This window comes from Anser cygnoides, chromosome 19 (assembly GCF_040182565.1).
Source record: "Anser cygnoides isolate HZ-2024a breed goose chromosome 19, Taihu_goose_T2T_genome, whole genome shotgun sequence".
In the NCBI taxonomy this organism is placed as follows: domain Eukaryota; kingdom Metazoa; phylum Chordata; class Aves; order Anseriformes; family Anatidae; genus Anser; species Anser cygnoides.
The window spans coordinates 4,706,065-4,731,328 of NC_089891.1; the positions used below are offsets into that span (position 1 = coordinate 4,706,065).

Sequence of the window (25,264 nt, forward strand, 5' to 3'; positions counted from 1 at the left end):
GGGGAAGAGAGGGGCTCATGAAGCTCACAATAAGACTGAAGAACTTCCCAGAAAAACGTTAAATGACTCTGTTGCATTCTGCACCCTTCTACTCACTGGCAGGAACCTGCTATGTGCTACTGACAGAAGTCGTCTTTGGAAAGTAAGGACAAGGAACGGACAGAAAGGGAGAAAGCATTCACAATCCTTTTCCCTACAGTCTTTATAATCATATTGTTATTTTCCACTTTCTCAGTCAAACCCAGCAACAGGAAGAGCCATTCAAGCTTGTCAGCATTACAGCAGTTAAACTGCTGTGCCCTCCCTGTCTCCTGGCCACTAGCGCAGCCAGCTTCCTGTCCTCTTCCTTGTAACAGGAAGAGCTCGCAGAAACAATAGTGCCTAGTGGGGAACGGACTAAATCAGAACACAGATAGCTCACAGTAAGAGACCATTTCCGTATCTAAAGAGCCCAGCTTGCCTCAAGCAGTGAATTCCAAAATGTTTCATTTCTGTGCATGTATTAGCAACAAGACGACTGCACGATAAAGCAAGCTGAGGGACAGGGGAGCATATTAGGCACACTCATCCATGTTTTAAAGATCTGGCTGTGCCTCACCATACGAAGTGAATTTAACTAAGCTTCTTCCCTTCGTAAATAAACCTGCTCTATTTGGTCTTTCGGCACTTCTCATCATTAAGCTGATTGTAATGACAAATAAGTATTCACTTATGACATCAGAAGACTTATCCAACTTATTTACACTTATTTACAAACATCTTTTAATCACTGGAAGGGAAGTCAGTATTTGCATAACACCCTTCTAAGCATCTTAGAGCGGTATAGAAGTGCAACTTTTTAAAGCTACTGGCATAGCAGAGCTCTTCACAGAGTTAAATATGCTGGTATTTGTCAGACAGATTAGGACCTAAAAGTATGCTGCCACCAACTAAGGAGCTGGCAACATCAATTTTAATGTGTTTAGTACACAATAACTGAGAACTTCTACCCAGCTTTCTAGCCAGCTCTAGCTAACAGAGGAACAACCAGCACCTTTAATTTGGAACATGAAAAGGCTGTTCAGTATCCACAGGATAGAGCATACCTTTGTCATGGTGATGCCAGCCTCCTGCATAGTAATCCTGGAGTACTTGAGGAGGATTCCAAGTGTCTAAAATATAGTCTACCTGGTGCTGCTTGCGCCATGTCAAAGATTGGCAAAGGATCTCTCTTGCTTTATCAATGTTGAAGTCCCGGGCACGCAGGAATCTTAAAATGTGCTCATCCTTTGGGATCTATTAAAAACAAAAATGAAACAAAAAACAAACAACACAACTTTGTATTCAAGGTCTGAAACAAGGCGAAAAGAATGAACAATAGAAGCTGAAAAAGGTGTAGCCTAGTGCCAACACAAGAGGATGGTATGTAACACTGGAAGTTACTCAGGAAAATCAGTCTTTCTTGCAATAAAAACATAAACCCTGTCACATATTGCAACTACCTTCATTTGAGGGATATAAAGATTCCAGGAACTCTAACAATGATTTACACTTGTGTGACCATACTAATTCAGGCCAATTTAAATGAATCTAGGGATGAAACACAGACTGTATTTCATTGCTACGTAACAGGAAGGCCTGGAAACTGTGACACATGCTCAAATCACAAGCCACTGGAAAACCCTCAGACTTGCTCTCAGTGTTTTAACAGGCCATGTTGCTTCCCTTGCACATATATATATATGAATATGTTTGGCCAAAACAAACAGATGTAAAAATAAGGTTGTTCTAGAATGAGGAAGACCTGTAAAACTGATGGTATTCCCCTGTGCTGGATTCTTGACATTATAGGAGGCAGTCACAATAATCATTTAAGCACCTCAGCACGCAAAGTCAGATGGACAATAGCAATAAAATTCAATTACCACTGTAAAGACTTAATTTAGGTACTTTGTTCTGAGTATGGAAGGCCACTTACCACAACTAGTTAGCCATGTGAGGTTTGGCGTGATGTTTTATGAGGTCCACCTTGCATCTCACATACTGAGATAGAGCCACAAGAGACCAACAGTAGCTTACCTTGCCCTTGTGTGTCTCCTGAAGCCACTGTCTCAGTCGAATGAGGCAGCTTTCCTGCATTGGGGTCAAGTCACCCAGATACCGCTTGATGTAGTCTGCATCTAGCTTGTCTAAAAGGAGATGAACATGTGATTAGAGTGGTCCTGAAGCAACCGAGTCAAAGCAGCAAATGATTTTATATGCTGATATCTGAGGCAGAGAAGTTCTGTGCAGAGTTGAATAAGGTTTCTTTGAATCAATGAAAAGATGAGCAAAGCAACATACACAGCTATCTTAATGTGAAACTGGGAAGATTAATTTTCGTTCTGCAACTAAGAAAGGAGTAAAACCAGACATTTGCAAAAGCATTTTCAAAGTATATTCAGATTTGTCTATTCACAGCAAGTATAGGGCATGCTTCTTCCGGAAATACTTAAAGAAGCTTTGACCTAAATCTTCCAGTACAAGAATTTTTCCAAATTCCCTTACTGACAGGGGAAAGATGATAACATCAGAAGACTGTGACCAGGGAAGCTTCAGCCATTCCCTCCCCATTATTTCTATAGTTACACCCACCCCTGAGTTTCTGGGCAAGAAATAGGCTACTGATTTGCAACCTAATGAACAGCAAAGAGAAAAGTTTCTCCACTCCTCTGAACTTCACTCACTAAAAAGACCAGCTGATAACAGCTATTCAAGCTCTCTCACAGGTCACTGCTTCGCAAGCAGTAACTTTATATGTTACCAAACAAGTAGCTGACGTGTAAGTTTTCAGCTGCCCAGGAGAAGCAGCACTGCACTAAGAGCCTCTACATTACAAAGAATCCCACTAAAACAAGGCAAACAACCATACCATCGGGTGTTCCTGCTGTAGGCTCGGAGGGGCTGCTTGAGGTGTTGAGGTTCTCCTTATTGTTCAAGCCCTCCTTTGTGGCAGAGTCTGGTATATTAATAGCAGGTGAAACTGGCCGTCTTGTGTGAGACGTGCTGCTCTCCAATTTACATGCAACGGGGGGAGTCCAACGAGGAACAAAGGTTATTCCTTCTTCCTCCAGCTGCTTCAGGTAGTACTCTATTATTTCCTTTCCCTTCAAAAAGAAGACTTTATTTCAGCTACTAAAAATACTCATTTAGACACTGAAAAGATCGGGCTGTAAACACATTTAGCGGCCAGGCATCTCTAAAGATTCCACTTCCAAATACAGACTCGCACACACGTACTGCCCTAGGCTAAAGAGTAAACAGCCCAGCTTTTTGACCACAGCAGCCTGTTACTTAGCAGCAGCTACATTATCTTTTGGTAACTTAGAGCCAGGCACCTCCTTCACAACTGCAAGCTCACCTTTTTAATATTGCTGGTGTACTGCTTCATGGCAATCTTTTCCACTGTGCTTTCAAAACCAAAAAAAGATTTTATATCCAGACTTGCTGACTGTTCAAAACAGGTCCAGTCTTCGTTGTCTGGATGAACCTATTAGTTAAAAGGAGATCATACAACTTAGTATTTGGTATTCTTTTTCCTCAAAATATTTGAAATGACTCTCTCTTCTCTTTCAGGTTCATATAACCAAACACACGCAAGAAGAATTTGCAGCCTGTTGCTTCATTTGCAAAACACAGATCAGAAAAGCCAACACTAAAGAACAAAAAGCTGAGAAGCCCTCCTGCAGTCCCATAGCTAGCACAGCACATTGTCTTAACAAGCAATGGGAGCGTTGGAAAATACTAGTGCACAAAGGACTTGCACATTTACACAATTAACAGTATCTCATTGTAGATATGGGCTGCAACTGTAGTGTATCAGTGGAACAGAGTTCACTGTCCAGTGAACTTGCTGCTGCTGCAGGTTGGAGTGATAGACCACGGCCAGCTAGCTTCAAGAGTGCAGTGAGTACAGTGTACATATTTCTCCAGCACTGCAGTCTAGACATGTTTGCAACTGACATACCACAACAAGTTGTTCCCTCTTTAACCTACTAAGTACCTCGGTATTTTGTAGACAGAAAATCATTTAACTTTGTTCTGCTGTGACAATGCTACAGAAGAACTGTAAACTTCTCATTTGTTTCACAGCTGAATAAACTATCAGGGAGGCCTTTGCTACTTTCTTGCCTTTTTAAATTTAGAGCACTCCCAACTGTCTTCATAACTTACATAGCAATCCCGTCTGGGCTCAGAACTCACTGTTATAAAGAAACATCATGGCACCCTGGATTTCTGAGTATGCAGCTGTCCTGGCACCCTAAGGTTCCCCCTCCACCTCAGAACATGCTAGAACTGCCTAGAACAGTTTTAATACTTTATAGCAAGACAACTACAAAAAAACAAAGCAAACAATTCCCCTCCTTTGTTTCTTCTGCACTGGTGAATCGGAGGTACACAAATAGCTTGTACCAATTAAATAAACACAAACCATAACAATAACGTTTAAGAATCTTTCTGTCCTTCCATTATTTCGATCAAAGTAATTTATTTTAATTAAAAAAAAAATATTTTTAAAAATAATTTATTCTTAAAAAAGTTTCTGGTTTTGTATTTACCTACCACTACTAGTTTCTTGATCAAGTAGAGTTAGGCCAAGGAGAAGCATCATGTTTTGTACATATTTACCATATGCACTTTTTTGTGCCACATTTCCCCTGTTTAAATGCATCTTCCACAGAAAAATTACAGGTGGAAGAGTATTTTTAAATGTGCCTTTGAAATAATTGCAGAAAGAATAATAATAAAAAAATAGGCTATTAGCGTCAAGTGGGTTTGAATTGTAGTGACCTTTCAACCACGGTTCTGTAGACAATAGGAAACATTTAAGTTATTAGCTGTGCTAAAAAAGAATGCTACAGTGCTAATTAGTGGGTTACATTTGCTAACTTGCATCTGACCTTTAAAATCCATTCAAAGTTTTACTTCTATGAATGTGTGCTGCATCAGCCTATGGGTACGGGCTAAGACACTATGAAAAGCCACAACCAGAACATTGCAGTAAGCACACCACCGAACTCCTTTGTATCAGAAAACATCTGCACTGAAGACCAAAAACAGCCACGATGGAAAGAGCTAGGTTAAAACACTGCTGACAACAAACATTTGAGCTGAGCAGAAGGCAAATAAGCTATGCTGAACTTTCCTTTAACAGTTCTGTCAGGGTATCATCAGGCTCGACAAGCCCCACACTGCTATTACAGACCACAGATTTGCTTAAACAGAGCTGTCAAGCACTGCGAATTATGTTGTGTTCTGCTATCTGAGAAGATGCTCAAGCAAGAGGGTGCCAAACTTGTTTCAGTTCTTCAAGCAAGCGTGTTACATTTAACACTAACAACAATTATCACTCATGGCGCTGTGTTGGTTATTTTTTCTTGCAAGGCAAAAGCCAAGAACAACCCAACTTCTGTTTGAGTTTTGAAATCTAAACACTGACTTAATTCCATCTGTGGCACCATCAAGAGCCTGTTACTCACTGTGTAACAGCAGTGTTCGTTAATAATGACTCTATTAGAGAAGGTTTCATTGTAGGCTTCTATATGCAAAGTCCTTTCTCGTCTGTTCAGAGAGTTCTTCTGGACAAAGTAGACGTAATCCACTCCTGCAATCTGAGGAAGATACCATAGATTCTGTTAAGATACAACATTCCTGTGAAACAACATCCAAAAATGTAAAACTGGCACTTCAAATCTGATCACCTTTTTCAACAGTCGTGGTGCATCTATATCTAGCTTGCAGCGCCGTTCAATCACATGGATGGCTTCATCCTCGCTCTTGTATTCGTTTACTGTATCACTGGCTACAAACATAGGAATCAGAGGGCATGTAGGAAACCTTCTTTCATAAGCCTACAAAGATGGAAAGAGAAGAAAACAAGCTATTATCACAATTAAGCCTTGAGGGTGTGTGTAGTGTTCCTTCGCTGACATCACCAGCATTGGAAGGCAGCTTCAAATTTTTACACCTTTATTAGAAGGGATCCTTCCTGGAGTCCGCATTACAGCTGAAAAATCACAGCACATTCCAAACAAACCATTTCTTAAGAGGTTCCTAACACAGCCCCACTCCAGTAAAGCAATTTCTAAAACAACGGACGAAACACCTCATTCCCCCCCACCCCTTTCCCCCAAAAGGAAATTGTTCATTATGCACAATGACAATCCTCCTGTCAGGAGTAACAGGAAAATAAGACCCTCTAGTTCTAAAATACCACAGGACAAAACAATTATATGTTGGATTAAAAAAACCCCACAAGCTAATTATCGGTGTTTCACCAAGCTGTCTAGAGGGTTTTCCATACAGCTCCCAGAGGCCTAATAAAAACATTTCAAAGCCTATTTCTTAAGCTGATGGAGCTCTCAAGCTCCCTACGCAGTGTTCATAACGCTTTCACTGCACTGTTTATCAGCTTACAATTTTGTTCAACAACATACAGTAAGTCTTTCCAATAAAACGAGGCCATTTCGTACTTTGGAAAGTTTAAACTTTTTGCCACAATGCGATAGCTGTGACTCTAGTTAAAGAACACACTCATATAAATGAGTTGATCTCTTTAATACTTGATGCACACTGGGGAGATGGGGTTAAATAAAACTCAGACAGGGATAGCTAAAAATTGGGAATTGGTAACACGAGTAAAAGGAAAAGGGGGGTTACCCCCACTAGGAATCCCGATGAATTTTAGTTTTAGAACCAACCATGGCTGGAGAATACACTTTTTTTCCTTTTCTTTCATAGTCAGTGGTATACCTCCGCTTTCCTCTGGATTATCCCCCCCCCCCCCCCCCCCCAACTAGTGGACTAGTGATGTAACTATTTTTTTTAGCTTTCCTTCCAAACTGTGAATTCTTTCCTTTTTGCTATTAGTATCAAAACCTCGTACGACAGGTAGGATTTGCAAGGTGTCCCAGTGCAGAAAAAAACTGCAATAACAAAGTAAATCTGAGAGCAGAACATGGGACAAAATCCTTTTAAAAGGGCTAAAATATCCACTCTGTCCTTTTAAATAGTTTTAACTGCTCTTAATATCGTTGGGTTGCAGCACAGGAACAGCATCAACAGGGATAGGGTGTGGAAGAAAATAAGCAGCAGCTGCAAGAAGTATGCAATGATAGCACTGGAAGAGAAAAGGTCTCTTAGTTTTCCCTTTATAAGAATAAAAATACTTCGTTTGCTACCAGGGTTCAAATGTAGCAGTGTTACTATGGTGACAGTGGTGCGATGCACTAAAACAATGCCAGCTTTTTTCCCCTTCATGAATATTTTTGAACATTTTTGCAGCATGATTGCCCTGAGTTCATAAAGCTCCTCTGTAATATGCTAGAAGTACAAGCAGTGAGTACACACGAGCCTTTTTGCAAACTTCTCATTTGTGCACAGCTGGTATTGTTTAAATTAAGAATAGAAATAATTTCTGGGTTCAGAGACGAGCACAATAGAAGTGACAGAGTATTAATGTTATAACACAATAGCAAGCAGTAGGGAAAAAACTTTTACAGCTCCAGGAGAAAGGGAGGATGGGTCCTATTAATATGGTATGAATTTTCTTATTTATTTTATGAAGGTCTTCTTGTTCTGGACAAAGGCTATACATTTTACAGTTGTACAGGAATACCTCAGCCCTCTCGATGAATTATTTGGAACACAGGCTTGCTAACCACTATTGCAACTACATTAACTGCTGCCCTAAAGCCAAGGGGGAAAAAAAAAGATTTCCAGCAGAAGCAGAATTGAGAAGTACTTCTGGTTTTCAGACTTCTTTAAAATAAAATTCTGCTTTTATTTGGGGAACTTATGTTACAACAATTATCTACTTCCTCTTCAGTTTGCAAAATATCTGTAATATTACTCATTATTTTTGAAGGGTTTTTTTGTTGTTCATTTGTGGTTTTTTGTTGTTGGTTTTTTTTTTTTTTTTTTTACACTTTTGTATCAGAACAATGTCTCTCCATCTGAGGAACCTCTATACCAAGTCTTTGCTCTTTGCGAGCACCATCCATTGCACATGTTGATGCATTTCTCATCTTAAGTGCTCAAAAAGCTTCGCAGTTGCCCTGTGAACACTTTCAACAGTACCTGCTAGAAGCGTTTACTGAACTGCAAGCAAAAAAAAAAAAGCCTAATAAGAATTTGTTCTGAATGGGATGACTGAATTGAATGGGTTCAATCTGGAAGAGAACAAAATAATTATCTGCCAAAAGTTGGCACACACTACGCTTACAGCAAAGTACTCAAAGGTTTCAAAGAGATTAACAGCAACACAGGATTCTTTCTTCCCTAAAGAATGTGCACACATACTATTGAAAACTCTTCACAGTAAATTTTATTGGGCTCTTAAATTAGGCTGGTTTTATTCAAGTTATGTACCACTGCCATATGTTCTTGTAATGCATCATTTCTCAGCACAGCACTGTTTGAAGAAAAAGCGATTATAGTAAACTGTAGCCACATCAAAATTGTCAATCTGGTTTAAGCATAGCTGTCTCCTCCACATGTGGCAAAGAGTTCTCTTTCACACTGCAGAGCAGGCAGGAAAAAGCTGCTAAAGACTACAGGATACTGAGAGAGAGGTCTTGCTTCACCACGGACCAACAGAGTACAGGAGGAAAACCTGCAATTTAAGAATGGTACAGCAATCAATAGACAACACACGGGTCAAAGCGGAGTACGTATGGCCAAAACTGGAGCTATTAAAAGAGCCTGAGAACATTCAAAAAATAAAATCCTGCTTTTTTTTTTCTAGAAATTGATTGTTGAATTGATTGTTCAGCATCAAGGTGTTTTGAACAAATTTTCCTGTCAGCAAAGCTGGACTGGAAACAACTAAACTGCATTATCCAATATTCCTTCAGCAGTCTGATAAAGCGGAGTATAAGATGACATGCATTTTTCTACATAATAGGTCTCTTTACAAATAAAAATGTTAGATACTATGCATCTCCTTTCAGGATTGCAATTGTACTGTAATAGATACAATCACAAAAGCCAATTAGTTCCTCAAAAGCAGAGCAGCTGCAGTAATACTGCTGGACGAGGTTGGAATGCAAGAAGACAATGCTCTTGACCTGGGACTAAATGCATCTAGGAAGGATGTTGCAGGGACAGTACTTAAAATGTTATCATTTTATTCTGCCACATTAAAAAAAAAAAGTAGGCTAAGTGGAGATTCTGATACGTAACAAAATAAGAAGAGCTGGTGTGCACATTCTCAAGATGGTGCTGGACCTCAGAAGTCAGTGCCTCTTTCAGAAGGATAGATGTGGATGTACAGACCTTTAAAAAGATTTTCGCCTACAATTCTGTTGTTCCCTAATAATGTACTATTAAGATTTCCTACCAGCCTCGACCATTTATGTACTCTGATTTATTAAAAGCTGGCATTGTGTATCAAGAAAAACACAGTATGGTGAAGCAGCTTGAACTTCAAATTTCATGCGCTCATTATATAAACCCTTAACTTCCTTAATGCATGTGAACAGCGAGGACATTGACAAGCATAATTTCAACCAAAATAGCACTGTATTAAAGCCTCTTCTCCAACTGCTTCCCTTAGCAACTCATGTTCGGGGTAGAGTCAAAATAACAGGATTTATTTTACTTTTATCTTTGCTAGTATTTCAGCTGTGTTTAAAGACATGAAAGCAATTCAGAAGTAAGACTATTTTAATCCCATTGCAGTCATTTCTCGTGTCCAAGGGAATTATGCTTGCTACTGCCGTCCTTAGATTGCAATCTTAGCAATACTGGGATCCTTTCAAAATACCACCTTTAGGACTGCATTTAGGTATGACCCCAACCCCGATTTTCAGGAAGACCAAAGATGTTCTGGCTTTTTGCCTCTCAAACCATACCTACAACTAACAAAATTATCTTGACAATTTGAGAATGGCATGTGCCCAAATCTCTGGAAGGTCAGTCATTTACCTAAATAAGTTACTCATATAATAAGTTCTGGCCAGATGAATATATTCAGTAGGAAATACATATTTCCTATACAAGGGCCCCAGTCTCTTGCCTTAAAGGATAGGGATCGTTCAGTTTTTCCATTAGAAGTAACTTCTACATACAGACGAAAATAGTCCGACAAAACTTGCAAGCGATCTTGTCCTGTCCTGTTATTCTTCTAGTAGCTGAATCCTCTAAATAAAGATGCAAATCTGCTAAAATGCAAGTAGGAATCTTAGTCATCATTCAGAAAATTAAGCACGTTGAGTATTTTAATAGCTAAATTACATGAAACAAGCTGCTAAGATGCTGCATTTTCTAGTTTTCTGTTCAAAACTGCTATAAAAAGTAACCTTTTAAGAACAGCACAACATTCTTCAAGGGCATCCCAAGAGAGACTCATTGTGACAACCAAATCTAGTCCTTTGCTTTTTGTGTGTGCCACACACAAACTAATTTATGCCTGCAATACCGGACCGTGCTTGGGTGCTAATTTGCAGATGCATGCCAATGTTCACCAGGCTTTTCGACCCGCTGCAAGTGTTGAATTCCTGAATTATTCATAAAAACACAAGAAGCAAAAAGGGTCGCTCAACCACTAGCTCAACAGACTGCATTCCAGCAGCCTGAGCGTTGCTGTATATCGCTATATCCCCTTCCTTCCCCCCTGCATTAGGGCACAGCAGATCAATAGGAAAAACATTGACTCATGGGAGGCCAACCGAAAGGCTTCAAATTCTTGGCAGCTGCATTTGGAAAGAAACAACTCTGGATTAACTCTCGCAAATCAGCAAATACCTTCTCAGCTCTCATATATTGCTGTTCACCTCTTCAAAATAAAGATCAAAGTTTAAAAATCATTACACCTCTATGAAGAAGCACGTATCTCACTGCTAGTGCATCTCATGCACGCTAGCTAGTTCCTGTGTTAGTGATCAGCTGGGGGTGGGTGGAAGAAAGCAGATGGCTAGAGAGGATATACCTCAAAAAGCTCCAGAAATAGTCTCTGGGGAAGGTAGTATTCCCAGTCACGGGAAGAGAAAGTGAATTGGGCTGCAATTTGGGAAGCAAAATCTTTAATATAGGGGTAGTCAGCTCTTTAGAAAGGAACACTTTGGTGAAACAAATTCTGGAAGGACAAGCAGACCTCAAACTTCCCTGTTATGAACCAAAGCCCTGCTATCAGGCAAGGAGCACAGCTAAACTTCTCTTTTCTGCAGTCAGCTCTCCCCATCAGCATGGCTTTCCACAGCAGTTGCCTATTCAGAAATAGGCTTAAGTGTTTTTTTCCCCCTTCACTCCATTTTCAGTTCATTAATTGCTCTCATTTCCAAAGAAGTTATTTTCTTATTTCTGAGGAACAAAGGCTGCTTGGCAGTGACTCAGTTCTAAGAACTCTCTTTATCAGGAAAAGACCAAGGCAGCTTTAGTTACACGAGATTACAAATGAGGCTTACATAGCACTACAGACAATGAGCATGAAAGAAGCAGATTCAGACCAATGCATGAATTACTGGGCATCATCTGACAAAAAAGTGATCTATATGCAGGTTTCTAGTCCTTGACAAGGATGAGGTGGTTTGACCAACCTTATTTTTCACTTATTTGCAAATCTTGGCCCAGTCTTTGCCATCAATAGACGAATCAGGACTTCCAACTCCGGTTGGAAATGAAGAGACATTTCTTCTCAGAAAGAGCAGCCAGGCATTGGGACGGGTTGCCCAGGGAGGTGGTGGAGTCACCGTCCCTGGGGGTGTTCAAGGAAAGGTTGGACGTGGTGCTTGGGGACACGGTTTGGTGGGTGACATTGGTAGTAGGGGGATGGTTGGACCACATGATCTTGTAGGGCTTTTCCAACCTTAATGATTCTATGACTAATCAGATTTTTAAATACCGAGAATATGACCCACAGCACAACTGGTATGTGTAAAAGCAGGTACTAGATGCAACAGACCTTTCCCTTCTACATTTCTTAACAGTATAGAGAAGAAACACTGACTTACTTTACAAGTAGGGAAAAAAAGTTTAGGCCTTCTATTGTGATTTCTGCTAAGGAAAGTTTTTAAAGGGTTCAAATTAAGATTGTAATGCAATATGCTCTTCCAGAGCTTCTCCAGGAAGATTCTCCAGGAAGATTCACCTGTGGTTAAGCTGTCAGCTGTCACAACAGGACCAGCAAACAAAATGCTTGCATAACTACTAATCACGGAACTAGATTTAAGCAATGAAAAAGTACATCAGTAAATACTTCATATAGAAACCCTTTGTTTGAATTCAGATAATCCTTCACCCGAATGACAGATACTTCAAAGATTTTTAAAATCCAGAAAATTGAAGTAAGTAGCAAGTGTCCTTTAAAAAAATGTTTTGTGTTCCATTTTGTTTTGTTAAAAAGAAACCTAAGACTCAACATTTGAATATACCTTCCTTTTAGTGTATGAATTTTGGAAGGAAAACAATCTTCCATTTTCTGGAGAGAAGAATTTCACTGAAGAGACAAAACTCCAGCCTTTACAAACTGAGCTATACTTGAGGAGGGTGTGAATAGCAGAGAAGAACTGGCAGAACATTCAATCCGACAGCCTCGCAGATGGCTGAGGGGACAGCTGTATTACACTGCAGGACGTATGCTGGTGAAGCTCTGCAAGTGAGAACTGGCTGATATTCACCTGGCTACTTACCAAAAGCCAGTAGCTGAGTAACCCCTTACCCCGAACTCCAGGAAACAGTAACTGCACCACAACTCCTCCTACCCAGCACGCTTTAAGCTTGCAACTGCACCTGGTCCTCACTTTGGTCATCTTCTATGCTCCCTCTGTTGCAGTCCAAAAGCATTTCACCCTGGTGTTGCACAATTACCTTGGGGGCAGGAATGCTGTATTCACCCTCTGGTCCCTGGCACGAGATGAAACTTGGCCTTTAAGTATTAATGAGAGCTATTAAGCATATCCAAGATAAAATAAATAACCCGTCCATAAATTACATAGAAAAATCAATAAGACAAGTCAACATCAATAAGACAAGAATTCTGCTTCATTTTAGAGGCTAAAAAGTTCTTGTTCATTACACAAATGTACGAAGTGTTATTGACCTAGGACTTCCTGATTAAATGCTCATTAGTGCATTTAGACTGGAAGCTTACAGCACTCGAGCACGCAGTACCTGTACTGTTCACATACCCTGTACCGTTCACATACCCTGTACCAAAGCAAAGCATTCCCTACGTAATTCAAATACTTATGAACTATACAATGGCTTTTCAGGATTCGAAGTTTTGTTTTTTTTTTTAAAGTTTAGACTACACAAATACACGATTGTACCATTTATTAGACAAGTACTAACAAGAGCCTACTCCACACAGACTGTTCACTAATTAGCCTTTAGTGTAAAATTCATTTCTCAAATGGTGAGAGAAGATTGAAATATGATCCCAGATGCTCTCAGTGCCACGGACAGAGCTCTCAGGCAGAGTATCTGGGAAGAAAAGTTATCACTGGTTTGAGAACTCACTGCAGCACGATATTCAGATTCCTATGAAATTAAATACAAAACTCACTTTCTATACTGTTCAACAAATGCCCTTAAAGCCTTTGAACATTTCTATACCACACGCTATTTATGATATTGCACTGAAGTGGGGCTCAGAATTACAGCCCGGACCCATTTCTCATCTTAAAAATCCCGGTGGTCTCAGAGACTCACATCCTGAATCGGTCACTGCCGCAGACTTTACTGGATCCTGCGCAGATCTTGAAGTATTCACAGATCTTGAAGTATTCGCCATGCTTCAGACACCCACAGGCGTTAAGCAACCTGTGCTCTACGCAGTCCAGCTGACCCTACAAACACGAAGATCGCTACAGAAAGCATTTCATTAGCACCACCAGGGCTCCACTTGATCTTGTAGGAAGTGCTAGGATGACTTGCTGTTTGCAGTATCCTTGTCTCTAGAGCAGCATTTGGAAACAGTCAAGCCAACACGCTGAGCTGCCTCAGCTCTCCTCTCCTTTAGTGGAATGGAAATTCCTGAGAAATTCTCCAGGAAACCAAGAGCTGAGGGAACTGAAACCAACTATAAGCCGAGGTGAACAAGAAACCATTTCTTTCCCTGGCATTCACCAAAGCCATTAAATTTTCACCGCTGACAGCTACTCTTGTCACTCAAGAGTTGGGTATAGAAACAAAGTTTTTATTAGGTGTACAAAAGAGTATAATCCCTAATCCTCCTTGTCTTCTTTTGATGCTCTTATACTTGTTTAAAGGGGTCCTTTTGATTTATTCAAGTTTCAGTGGAAAGGATTTAAGACCCTACATTGCTATGAATGACCCACTCATACCTGTGCAAACATGCATGTAGAAACAGGAAGGGAGGAGAAGGGAGATCTATTCCAGTACATTTAAATTCACACCTTAGCTTAACTATATAAAGCCTTAGCTTTCAATACTTTGTATGAAGAGAGCAGGACTCTTCTGTCCATTTTCACATTTAGCTGTTTTAGAGGCCTGTAGTACTTTAAAGTTAAATTAAGTACCAGTGATGCTTCTTGCAGGTTTCAAATATATCCTACCCCTAGACAACATGAACGGATCCAATAAAAAGCTTCTAAAATAATCCTGCGGACGTCAGAGAATAAACAATACCTACTTGTTCTACTAAGAAGGTTTAAGAGGCCTGCCACATGCAAAGCAGGCAAAGAAATTTGCTGCTTAAAATCCAAAACAGCAAGAAAGCTTCTGACCTTCACATCCATTCCACAAATTCCTGAAACCAAGTTGAAAGTTTCTGAAAGCAATGAAGACATTGTGAACAAACTTGACAAAACAAACCAGCACAGAGTAAACTCAATTTCAGTAGCTACTCTGTAATATTAAATGAAGGGATTTGATTTAACTGGAAGCAACAATAAATTTAAAATCTCTCTGGAGTCAGGAACAGCACAGAAGCTATTCCTGTGCTTTCGCTCAAATAAGATACTCTACTTGAGACTATAAAAATCTAGAGGTAATTCTTTGTTTGCTTTCGGATCACCATCCTTCCCAACACTTACCATCCGTCACACAAAACATACAGGGGATGTACACATTGGAATCAAAACAACCTTTCAAAAGAGCCCTTGTAGCTTTTCCACAAGGAACAAAGCCATTACTTCCTGTTACGTGTATCAGCGCTTATCTCAGCACAGCCCTGTAGACACAGTCCAGGCCACTTCACATCTATTTTATGTCTCTGAAGGTTTCTGCAGGGTGAAAGGAACAGCTCCACATTAAATTTCAGGCGTAACAATAGCTTACACACACCAGAAACCATAAAAATTAGGAAACAGCACTGAAATATTATAAATAAAATAGTGTTCCGAAGAGCTTGGAGTGCTGCTTACACGGCACATATCGCACACTGCTCCCGATTTCTGCCAAGAGGACCTTTCATGGGGTAACACTGCTACAAAGCACTCAAGCGAGTGGAATAAACTAACACAAACAGGCATTTCTGTTCACCTCCTCAGCTCAAGCAGCATTGCCATGGTTACCACGTTGATCACCATTGCCTTTAAGTACATTCTAAATACAGACCAAACGCATAGCTTGGCAGTTTAAACAGCCTTAATAACTACCCAGCAGGCTAGTTCTTGGGAACTGGCTTTCTCTCTAAGGTCCAAGGCACTCAAATATCATGTTATAGAGATGCCTGAAAACTTACCAAGTGTACTGTTTTATTGTACCATCCAAATCATTTGGAAAAGCAATCATGAAAACAGGACAGATCAATAAATCATCTCATCGTATCACCTGCATCAGACTCCAAAACGTATGTACCCATCTTAAAAAGGTTTGTCTTGCATGTGGTTAAAGTTGTTTCCTTTGAGGCCACCATGCAGGGATAGCAAGAGTCTAACTGAAATCACAGCATACCTACTGCAAAAACCGTTAGTCACTCACAGTACACTGTTTGCAGTAAATATGCCCCTAGGTACACGTTGCAGAGATTTATTTCTGAGAAGTTCGTACTGAACTAGATAGGATTATGCACATTGGTATCACTTTCATTAACAGGATTTAGAACTACCTACCTTCTACTACTATTAAAAGTTAGAGAAAACATCAAACCAAACCTCGAGAAGATAGTAATACACTTCAGAAAAACTCCCCTTTCCTTGTAGGAATTTTAAAAGTTTACATACAGTTTTAGTTTGCATCCTACAAGAAGAACAAATGAAGAATTCATTTTTCTAACAGCATACAAACCAGAAAAGAAATGGGTTTCATGGGCAGCTTGTTAAAAGGATGCTCCATTTAGATAGCCCCTACAACTGCAAACATCAATAAAATTCTGAGCTTATAACTCGACAATACATATTCATAAAGCCTTCTTGACAAATTTGAATTATACTAAAAAAAAAATCACATATTTGCTTAGGACTGCCTCAAACCAGAAGCAGCATAGGGCATAAAATGCAAAAAGCAGAAGCAAAGTTAAGGGGCTCAGGAAGGCCTGGAGTAAGCTTCCTCTGTAGTGGATGCGTAGGCTACAGAGTAAGTGAATCAGCTTTGGCATCCAGTGTTTTCAAGCTTGAATAAAGTTAGTTTAATATTTTAATATTTCATTAAAATAATTTAGACCTTATAAATAAAGCAGGAGATTCAAAACAGGCTATGAAGCAATCTTCTGGGTCAGTGGAATTTTACTGGTAATTCACCGTTGAGTTATGCAACTGTGGTAACCCACGTACGGCAGGCAGTGAGCGAGCCTCTGCCTTCCTGCACCAGGAGCAATAGCCAGACACAGAAAGCCTCTGTTCTCAAGGGTGATGTGACCAGTCAAGCCACCCACACAGGCTCTTTCTGTGTGGTTTAGCATTTAACCCTCTCAATACGTGCATGGATACTACTTGATTCCCTTTCCTGCATGGATACTATTCATTAGCCGGTCATTTTCATTTCAGAGAAGTGGTCCCACAGAGAAGCTTTACCAGCAAAATTAGAGCAGCGTGATTGTTCCGTACAGCTGCGTGGAATAAGACTGGGAGGGAACTGGCTCTTAACAGCCTAAGAACCATTCTGCTACATGCAGAGACACAGCCTTCTCCCAGATACAAAATAAACATGTCAATGATTTAATGCAGCTTTATTCAAGCTTTTGGCAGTAAAGGTACACTGATTCAGCAGGCAAAAAAACAGTTTGGGGATAATGAATCTGACCCTGACACAAGAGCTAGCATTCTGTCTCTTATCTGCTAAAAAATGACCTTTAACAACCACAGGCATGCCTCAACAGTACTTTAATTGAAGAGTGGTTTCTTTAAAACAGATACAAGTCATTTGTGGTTTGCGTGAATACGCTTGCACCCCTGAAACTGTGCAAGACTTGCTTCTCTGTACAGGAGCCTGAACGCCCATCTTCAGAGAATGACTGGGGTAGGATCTGAGGAGAAACTGGATAGCAACTATGAGAAGTTAGGAGTTACACCTGCTTGCTCCAGAGATGCTCACAGGAGGATCATTCATTCTTTTCCTCCCTTCAAGAAGTCCAGAGAGACTGAAAGAGCCCAGAGCACAGTGCCACTCCGCTGAACAGTGAGGCTAACAGCTTACAACTCCAATTATAGCCTCTGCACAATCTTGAGACGCGAATCTCTAAAACAAGAGACTAGAAAAAGAGAAGTTGGGCAAGTACCACTTCTTCCTCTAGAAAAAAAACATAAGAACAGAAAACTCCAACAGGCTGCATGTAAATAAAGTAATTTTCATCTTCCTTTCCTCTGGAGTAAGCTAGGAAAGCCTGACCACTCAGGTTAGGCTGGCTTGTGATGGGGAAACCAGTATTAAAATGCTGGTTGGAAAGAAAAAAAAAAGAAAAACTGACACTGCTGTGGTCTAGGTTGAAGGTGGAACATCAAGGACAAACCTTAAAGCCATACTGGTGTACGTTGCTCTTTAGTATATCCCGACCTTAGTTGTCATAGTGGGAGTAAGAGCAACAGACTGACTTGCAATTTCCCTTTATTTGTATTAAATGTACATGTAAAACTATTTTACAAAGAAAAGGAGTCTTTGCTCAGCCCGTGTTCCAAGCAAGACAGATGGAAATCAGTTCTGGCTCAGAAGCCACGGAGCTGTGAGCACAACACTTGGTTTGACAGAATGTGCCTTGCAATTAGAATCAGCTCCACTGGTTTCTAGGAGAGGAAACTTGGCTTCTGACCCCAGTCGCACAGGACACGACCGTTTTGGTTCAAGGTTAAAGCACTACAGAGGGGAGGCTGACCTCCAAAAAAGCATCACAGAAGAGCTGGCAAGAGGCCAGCGAAAGCTTAAATGCTTGGCGACCAACATGTGATTACTGGGGAATGTGAGCTATTCTCAAGCACTTCCCCTTTCTCTGCAACAATGGCAATATATAAACCCTTAAACAACACAGAAACACATCTTTGAGATTAAGAGACGCATATTGAAGGACTGTAAACCATTAAAAGCTTGTCTTACTATTGCTTGCAAATAATCATTACACGTCTTACAACAGCTGAACAACGACAACTATGTTCAGCCTTGCCAACAGGCATCTCACAAGTGCACGGGATACTGCCACGCTGATACACTGAGAGCAGATTTTGGTATTTAGTTTCTCCATTCCTTCCCAGTCAACATCATCCTGCAGGCCTGGATCCTCTGCAGTCAGTTCTGCTTTAAAATTCTGCTGCAATTCTACTGTGTCCATTGAGGATCTATTTTTGGATCTGTCAAATATTCCTCACTGATTGTTCCATGCTTAAGTCTTGCCTTTATAAAAGCTAAAAATGGTATTCGACGCTTTTTTGGTCTTCAAATCACAAACACTTTCAACAAGCAGTCCTATTAAAACACGCTGAACATCTGGAACGTGTTTTTCTTAAATAAAATTATTGCTGCATAGACAAAATATAATTTAATAGTGGGGGAGGAAAGGATGACTACAACGTCGTTACAGGATAAGCTCAGAATTCCTCATTAAAGCATTAGCTGAAAGGTTAAAGACTTGTACTGCACAAAGAACAAAGTCTCCTGATCTCCATGCAGATCAACACCCCCTTCCCTGCCGCCCCACGAAGGCTCAGCCGAACAGGTTTGACTTCATTGTCTCTGACTGCACCCACCAGGTTTTAATTTGGCCCAGAGGCAAGCGGTCTCTAACTACTGCACCAGTGATTTCACTCTACCAGGAGCACAACCAGCACAGGAAGGAAATCTTTGCCAAGAAGGTAGAATTCAAGATAAGTAGTGTGGCTCAAATGTCTGGGTCTGGCTTGTGGGCCAGCAAAATATCCGCTGCCAGGTAAAAAGCAGCTGTACTCTATTAAGTGCATCAATTACTTCTTGAGCATTCACTGATGTCAAAGTAATGTCATCCAAGTGCAGCAGGAGAGGGTCTGGGGCCTGGAAAAAAAAAGCTCAAGCTAGGAAGTTAAATGTAACATTGAATAAAATATAGATCTTAACCTTACATACGTGTCTGATGTAGCAGAAGGCTCAAAAAGGTTTGAAGGTGACGGCAGAAGATCAACAGTACAGAACAAGAGCAGTTCCTCATACAGAATCAAACTATTAAAGAGCCGAGGACCCATCAGCATGACAAAGAAGAATTTCAGGTCTGAGGGAGGCAACACACGGATCTATAACTGAGCAAGCAGCATGAAGGATGTGAGAGGGTTGCACCGTCTCTTCCAATACAGGGAGCAGGTGGTGTGAAACCGAGCCAGGCTCTGGATAAAGGATATCTCTCTTGACAGGATGTGTCATGAAGCACAGGCTCCTGCTGGAGGGTGTCATGTCAGGGAGCTCGCTTACTTCCAGAAAGGAATTGGGCAGGCCCGGGAAACCAACCACATACGGTGCTATTACACACCACAGGTGCACTCCGGACCAGAAGGGCTGTCAGGACACACCACCATGGACTGAAAGAGCATCAGAGAGGATTACCACGATCAGCTCATTCGTATCCTCTCCCCTAAAGGGGGACAGATGCTGGCCACTGGCGGACACACAGCGCACTAGCTAGCTGGGCCTCCTGGTACAATTCAGAATGGTGGTGCTCATTAAGAGACAGCACGCAATTCTTTCCCCCACATCCAAACCGATCACCAGGGTACCAATAACCAGGTAACAGCAATGCACTGGCAGGTAAAGGTGGTGCAGCTTCTAGGCCCCAAGTCTGCTTACCACTAAAATAAAGAGAAGAATATCACTAGCTTCAAAAGACAAGTCAATTAAAATAAAAAACAGTTGAGATTCCTTTGTTTCTTTTCTAAAAGATTCTTAAAACCCTAGATTACAATCGCTTCTTTGTTCTTTACCCTCCTTTACAGCAAGGCAAGGCAGACAAATAAAAGCAGGAATCAATTCAGTCAACACAACAACCAACTTCAAGTGAAATTGCATTAAACCCTGTTCATTACGGCATCAGTAGCTGCACCACACAGACCATGAAACACTTCAATAGAAATAAGTAATTTCATAGAGCCGTGAATTCAGTAATGAAGAATTTATCCACAGGCCAATGAATTGCACAGCAAAGAGAGAGTTTTGCAAATTAAGAAGTACAATTTACACGCTGAATGAAATAGCCAGCAAAATGTCCTCTGGAACGGATTCCGCTGACTGATGTTCCTGAACCGGGCTAGTGGTTATGGCACTCGCATTTTGCACTAACTGAAAACACACAATACACTCAAGGAAGGAAGTGCTCTCATCAGGAAACTAATTGTTCCCCTTCTGTTGTGGCATAAACAAATATAAATGACACGTTACCATCCTCATCATCGCCACAGAAATATTCATTTTCACAAAATGATATCTATTAGGCTCAAAGCAATCTAATATTCCAGCGGCGGCAGGCAAGACAGAAAGGTACCGGTTAGAGAGGCCAAGATGTTATAAGAATTTTGCAATATAGATTTCAAACTGTTACACAGAACGATCTGCATATATTCCAAGAAAACACCTATGCTCAAATACTGAGACTACAAACAATGTCAGAATGAAAACACTGTTGTAATTATCCAACAAGAAATTTTAAAAATAGATCTGGGGGGCTAACCTTGTAAGTCTGATCATGACAAAGTCTTGAAATGCTAATCTTAGAGAAGCCAAATGTATATAATTAAGAAATAATTAAGCCAGCTGAAACAAAAACATTTTCAATACTAAAAGGTAGCTTCTCTTTGCCCCCTCCCACAATTCCTGTGCTATCCTCAGAATCAAAGCTGTTAGGTGCCAACAGACTGACATGTTTATTTTCATGTTTACTGATACACACACTCTACACCTAGATATCATAAAGCCACACCCAAGAGGAATCCAAGACACAATGTTCAAATTACGAATACAAAACGCGGAAGACAACCCAGTGAGAATGCAAGCTTCCACGTTAGATCATACAAAATAACACCTTCATTTTATTTTTCTAAGATAAGGGCAGATTCCCATTTACACCAACTCCCAAAAATCTCTATTTGCAAGCTGTTAAGCACAATGTGCAAATACCCTGCACTGCTCAACAGCACCAGGCCTCAGGAGTGCTGAATCAAGTTCCTAATGCCCTCCCACTTACTGTTACAGCAGTCAGTTTCTGCGTTTCTCGAACCACAGAGCCCTAATTATTCCCCGTGGAACCAGGGGCTCCTGCAGTGCAACATGCACTGACAAACGCCGCGCTGACTTGCTCCTGCTCTTGCTCTCTTGCGGCCAGCTGCCATCATCTCACCAACAGTGCAGGAGGGGATGAGCACCTGCTCCCACAGGGGTGCTCATCAGCCCTAAGTGAGGCAGCTGAGGCAATCGGGCAGACAACATTTATTTGTTTTTTCCCCCCAGGATGGCTTTTGACCAACCTATCTCCCTGAACTGGCTTGCCAACAAACTGCAGCATCTTTGTAAGACAGCAACAAGAACACAGGGTACGCTAACTTAGCTGTAATGGGAAGCCACACATTTTGTGAACCACAGGCTGAAAGCCTCTACAAACTGGGCTGAAATCAGTATATCTTGAGCAAGAGTGACACAGGGAGAAGCCAAGAGCTCAGGACCTGATCTCAGCTTGTGATGGTTTGTGCTTGCTTGTCTTCTTTTGGTAACATTGCTCCACACTGCAGCAGAGCCCAGGTGATGCCAGCCAGTCCTTCCAAGAGAGGCTTTGCACCGATGCTGCCACCATCTCTTCTACCAGTGTGAGTTATTGACGTGACTCACCTCAAACATCACTGACATTACAACAGAAACAACTGACATGCAAATACACTATGAGAAAGCAGAATGATTAAATTACCTGTAGTAGGCCTTGCTTAACATTCTACCTGAGCTGCTAACCTTACCTCTCTCAACTACATACAAAAATGAGATAAAAAGAGCTAGTAATTCAGCTTAACAGTCTAATTCCTCATTTAAAATATATACACAGTAATTTTAAGCTACATGAAAAACTTGAAGATGAGTTCACTGGGGAGAATACAGACCACTTAAGACTAACCTGTAATTAATTTTAACTTGAGCTAATTAACAGATTTCCTTGCAAATTCTCAGAAGGTTCATTCTATATTCAGAACACAAGAGTTTAAAGATCACATCTCCTTCCTCCTTCCAGAAACTTAATGAATTCAAAGCAAAAATGTCTTGTTTACAAAGAATCACAATGAATATCCCTAAATTGTGTGTTCCAAAATGTGGACTCAGATCAAATACGAGTTGTGGAAAGTCATCAGGGGTTGTCTCCAATCCTTCAGGCTCTCCTATGCCCTCTTTCATCCTGAACTTGTTTCTTAGAAGCATCTGAGCTCCAATCTTCCGCTGTCTGCAGCTCCCTCAGTTCGCAGCAGTAAGAGCTCCCCAGGAAGAGGAAGCACAGATTATTCAAGCTGGAGGCGCACGTAACTGGCCACACCATACGGAAACATCTCATGCTACGTCTGAAGCCGAAGTCTTTGATCTCTAAATAACCCCTGGCTCCTCATTGGACATGTTTTTAGAATCAACGAGAAAAAGCAATATACAATATCTCTCTCCCACGGGGTTTCAAAAGCTTTTACGTGTGCTTCTTAATGGCTAACCACACATTAAGTGACAAGCACAAAGCTCAACGTTTTCCAGATCATAACTGTAATACCATGGGTGTCTAGGACTCTGCAGAACGTGTTAACCACTTCCTTTCTGCCAGGTTCCCAACGGGTATTTTTGACTCAAAACGTCACTTGGTTGCTTAACAGATCCTAGAGCAGCACTTCACTCCCATCTCGGCGATAAAAAAACCTGCAAAGGGTGAAATACTTGGAGTGCTTTTAGAACAAAGCAACAGGACCAGTTTTCATACATAATTTTTCTTCCGTTGACACCTTTCAGAGTTTAACAGAAGTGGTGTTTTAGCTTTTAAAGTGCCGAAGACTTGTCAAAAAAACTGACCAAAAGCATTTGGTGAAGAACTGCAGCCATCAACTACAGGCAGGTCATGTGTTTGCCCACAAAAACAGGAAACAGCTAGCCATGGAAATATCTAAGCATGCCATGAAATAATATGCAAAGTGCACAGTAAGCAGGCTGCTAAAGTCAATATTTCTCCCCAGTGCTTTGCTTAACTCCTATGTTTGTTAACTACAGCTCATTCCAAACAAGTGGCCAAAAATTCATTTGTTCTTACAGTGCGTGCTAACACAAGAGACCATCAACAATGACATAAAACAGCAGTTAAGCTGCAGACACTTATTCCAAAACAAGAAAATCCATACAAGGTACTGTTCCACAGCTCTTTTGGTAATGCGTTTCCAACAGTAAATAAGCCTGAATTTTCAACAAAGACAGGAAGCAAAGTAGATGAGAGCCTGGGAATCAAACAATGGGAGGGAAAACAGCTGAGCCTTTTCAGTAGTGGGCACTGAGTTTGTTCCCTTCCCCAGGCATCAAGCATTTAAGAAGAATCATCAAGAACACAACGGGGAAATAAAACACTTCTCTATACTTTTAAAGCTTACTTTGTGCTTTCAAAAGTACTTGAGAATGGCCTTCCTCCTAGCTTCCTTTTTCTCATCAGCCTGTCAGCCCCTCCCCTCTTCACGTAAGCAGAACGCATTTTTCCAAGAAAAAGACTAAAACGAAGAAAAAACTTAGGGATTTGTGAGCAGGTGTGGCACTTTGCTTGATATATAGTGATTTTTTAATGCCATTTTAAAATAATATGCTTTAAAATGATGTGGTGCCTGATCAGGAATCTCATTACAATCCAGATCAAGGGATTGTACTTTGCTTTGTCAATCTGAAAACAGGCAATTTTTTTCTGACGCACTCTATCATTGAAGGGTATTTATGCCGTCTAGAACCTTATTACTTCCCTGTAATTTAGAGATACTTTAACTCATGAAGATTTATCTTAAATGTAGTGCTTTTTTCAGTCCTACATAACCAAAGAAATCCAGTCAGCCTGTTGTCTAAAAGCAGCAAATTTAAACCATTAATATTACCCGATAAGCAAAAGGGCACCACGTGTTACACTCAAGACAGATTCATGCTTTAGCTACTTTAGATATTCTAGCAGAACAAAGGAAAAAAATTATCAATTTTTTAAAGGATTTTAATGAAAACACGCAGCTTGGAGGGGGAAAAGGTTTCAGCCTCAAAAATACCAATAACACCTGCATTGCTTATTTTAAAACAAAATTTAAAGATATTTCCACAACAAGCTCCTGACATCGATGACCAGTTTACCTACAGGCTTCTCCTCATTGTTTGGCTCCAGCGGAGGCTGACAGATACCAGGCACTTTAACGGAGTGGAAGTGTTATTTCAGATATTCAGAAGACAGCAAACCACCTTTGAAAGTCCATCTCCTGTCACAGGCAGATCTGAAAAGTCTGTTTTCACAAAGCTACAAGCTCTTAAAATGCACTTCAAATTGACTAACGTAACAGGACAAGTTTAAAGCACATTTGCTGTGTTTAGTCATGATACTATTCACACTTATTTCCAAAACCAAGTAATTTGTGGCTGCAAACAAGACAGTTTCTAGATGAGCCATAATAGATTTTCCACAGAGCTTCCAGAGGCTCCCAAAAAACCCCTCTGGTCTCAGGACACTCGATGCATTGTTTTCAAAGTCTTACTTTTTTTTTTTTACCACTTGCATATGCTCCACCTTTGGAATGTCATAGTAGCTGATTATTCATTATCTAAATTTATTTTGGAAATTAAACTCAAAGGGAATTATCTAATGCACATCAGCCTGAAAACGAGCTGTGAATCTTCAAAGTTAATTTTGACTTCACATGCAGTTAAAAAGGCTTCAAGA

General features: G+C 40.6%; 1 protein-coding gene across 1 annotated transcript in view; it reads right to left on the minus strand.

The window, feature by feature from the left end:
• SEC14L1 (SEC14 like lipid binding 1) overlaps positions 1–25,264 on the minus strand; it is a 44,093-nt gene that overhangs the window by 13,497 nt on the left and 5,332 nt on the right. Inside the window, exons 3-8 of the mRNA XM_048075965.2 lie at positions 5,721–5,870; positions 5,499–5,630; positions 3,380–3,508; positions 2,891–3,125; positions 2,059–2,168; positions 1,086–1,275 (exon numbers count right to left, since the gene is read on the minus strand). Of these exons, the coding sequence (XP_047931922.2) occupies positions 1,086–1,275; positions 2,059–2,168; positions 2,891–3,125; positions 3,380–3,508; positions 5,499–5,630; positions 5,721–5,870 (946 nt within the window). The remainder of the gene's footprint in view (positions 1–1,085; positions 1,276–2,058; positions 2,169–2,890; positions 3,126–3,379; positions 3,509–5,498; positions 5,631–5,720; positions 5,871–25,264) is intronic.